This window comes from Octopus bimaculoides, chromosome 9 (genome assembly GCF_001194135.2).
Source record: "Octopus bimaculoides isolate UCB-OBI-ISO-001 chromosome 9, ASM119413v2, whole genome shotgun sequence".
Classification (NCBI taxonomy): domain Eukaryota; kingdom Metazoa; phylum Mollusca; class Cephalopoda; order Octopoda; family Octopodidae; genus Octopus; species Octopus bimaculoides.
Genome location: NC_068989.1, coordinates 75,816,966 through 75,818,138, shown reverse-complemented (window position 1 = coordinate 75,818,138; position 1,173 = coordinate 75,816,966). Strand labels below are relative to the sequence as shown.

Genomic DNA, 1,173 nt, shown 5'->3' with positions numbered 1-1,173 from the left:
ATATATATATATATATATATATATATACACAACCGAGGGGGCCAACGAATGTCAGCAAACCTGGAAATGAAGTTGTCACCAAAGAGAGGGTGAAGAACGTCTGCTGATGCTCTGACTTTGAAGGCCGTCGCCCCATCCTGCTGAAACCACACACGTCGAATAAGCATACGTTTTCATCGTAATTTAGGCACAAGGAAGTTGTTTATCATCTAGATGTAACGCTCGGAGTTCACAAAATCAGCATTTCCATTATTGTCTGTATCGAATTCTGTATCAAAGCTTGTCTGACGCGTTCCACATTTTCCGAGGTTCGTACCGGTGTCAGTTTATTTATGTCCTTTTAACTTATGGTTCGGCAAAAGAGACCAATAGATCAAGTACCAGACTATAAAAATAAGTACCGGGGCCAATTTACTCTATAAAATACCTTTCAAGACACTATCCCAACACGGTCGCCGTCCAATAACTGAAACGTGTAAAAGAATAAGTAAAACATGTGTGCGTGTGTGTGAGTGTGCGTACGTGCGTGCTTCCATATATGTATGTTTCTATAAAGAACAAATAAAATATTTTCTACTTTTGCAACTTTCCCCACTTTCAGGTGAAATATAATAACGGCAGTCAAATCGTGGAAGTAAATGCAGTCAATGTAGCAGATATAGAGGTACCTGATGGACAGGTAAACGTCTCCTTCACTACCAACAGCATCAAGAATAAAAAAGGCTTTAAAGCTAAATATTCAGTGGGTAAGGAATAACATTATAACCCGATTTAGCATTATATTGTAATTTTCAGACACACATATGTATGTATACATGTATGTGTGTATGTATGTATGTATATATGTATGTGTGTATGTATGTATGTATGTATATATGTATGAGTGCATGTATGTATGTATGTATGAGTGTATGTATGTATGTATGTATGTATGTATGTATGTATGTATGTATGAGTGTATGTATGTATGTATGTATATATGAGTGTATGTATGTATGTGTGTATGTATGTATGCGTGTATGTATGTATGTGTGTATGTATGTATGTATGTATGAATGTATGTATATATATATGCATGTATGTATGTATGTATGCATGCATGTATGTATATATGTATGTATATATGTATGTATGAGTGTATGTATGTATGCATGTATGTATGTATGAGTGTAT

The 1,173-nt window shown here is 35.0% G+C and overlaps 1 protein-coding gene across 1 annotated transcript in view; it reads left to right on the top strand.

Moving 5' to 3' along the window:
- The window catches only part of LOC106868257 (uncharacterized), a 207,241-nt gene that overhangs the window by 99,112 nt on the left and 106,956 nt on the right, over nt 1-1,173 (top strand). Inside the window, exon 12 of the mRNA XM_052970932.1 lies at nt 602-746. Coding sequence (XP_052826892.1) covers nt 602-746 — 145 coding nt within the window. The remainder of the gene's footprint in view (nt 1-601; nt 747-1,173) is intronic.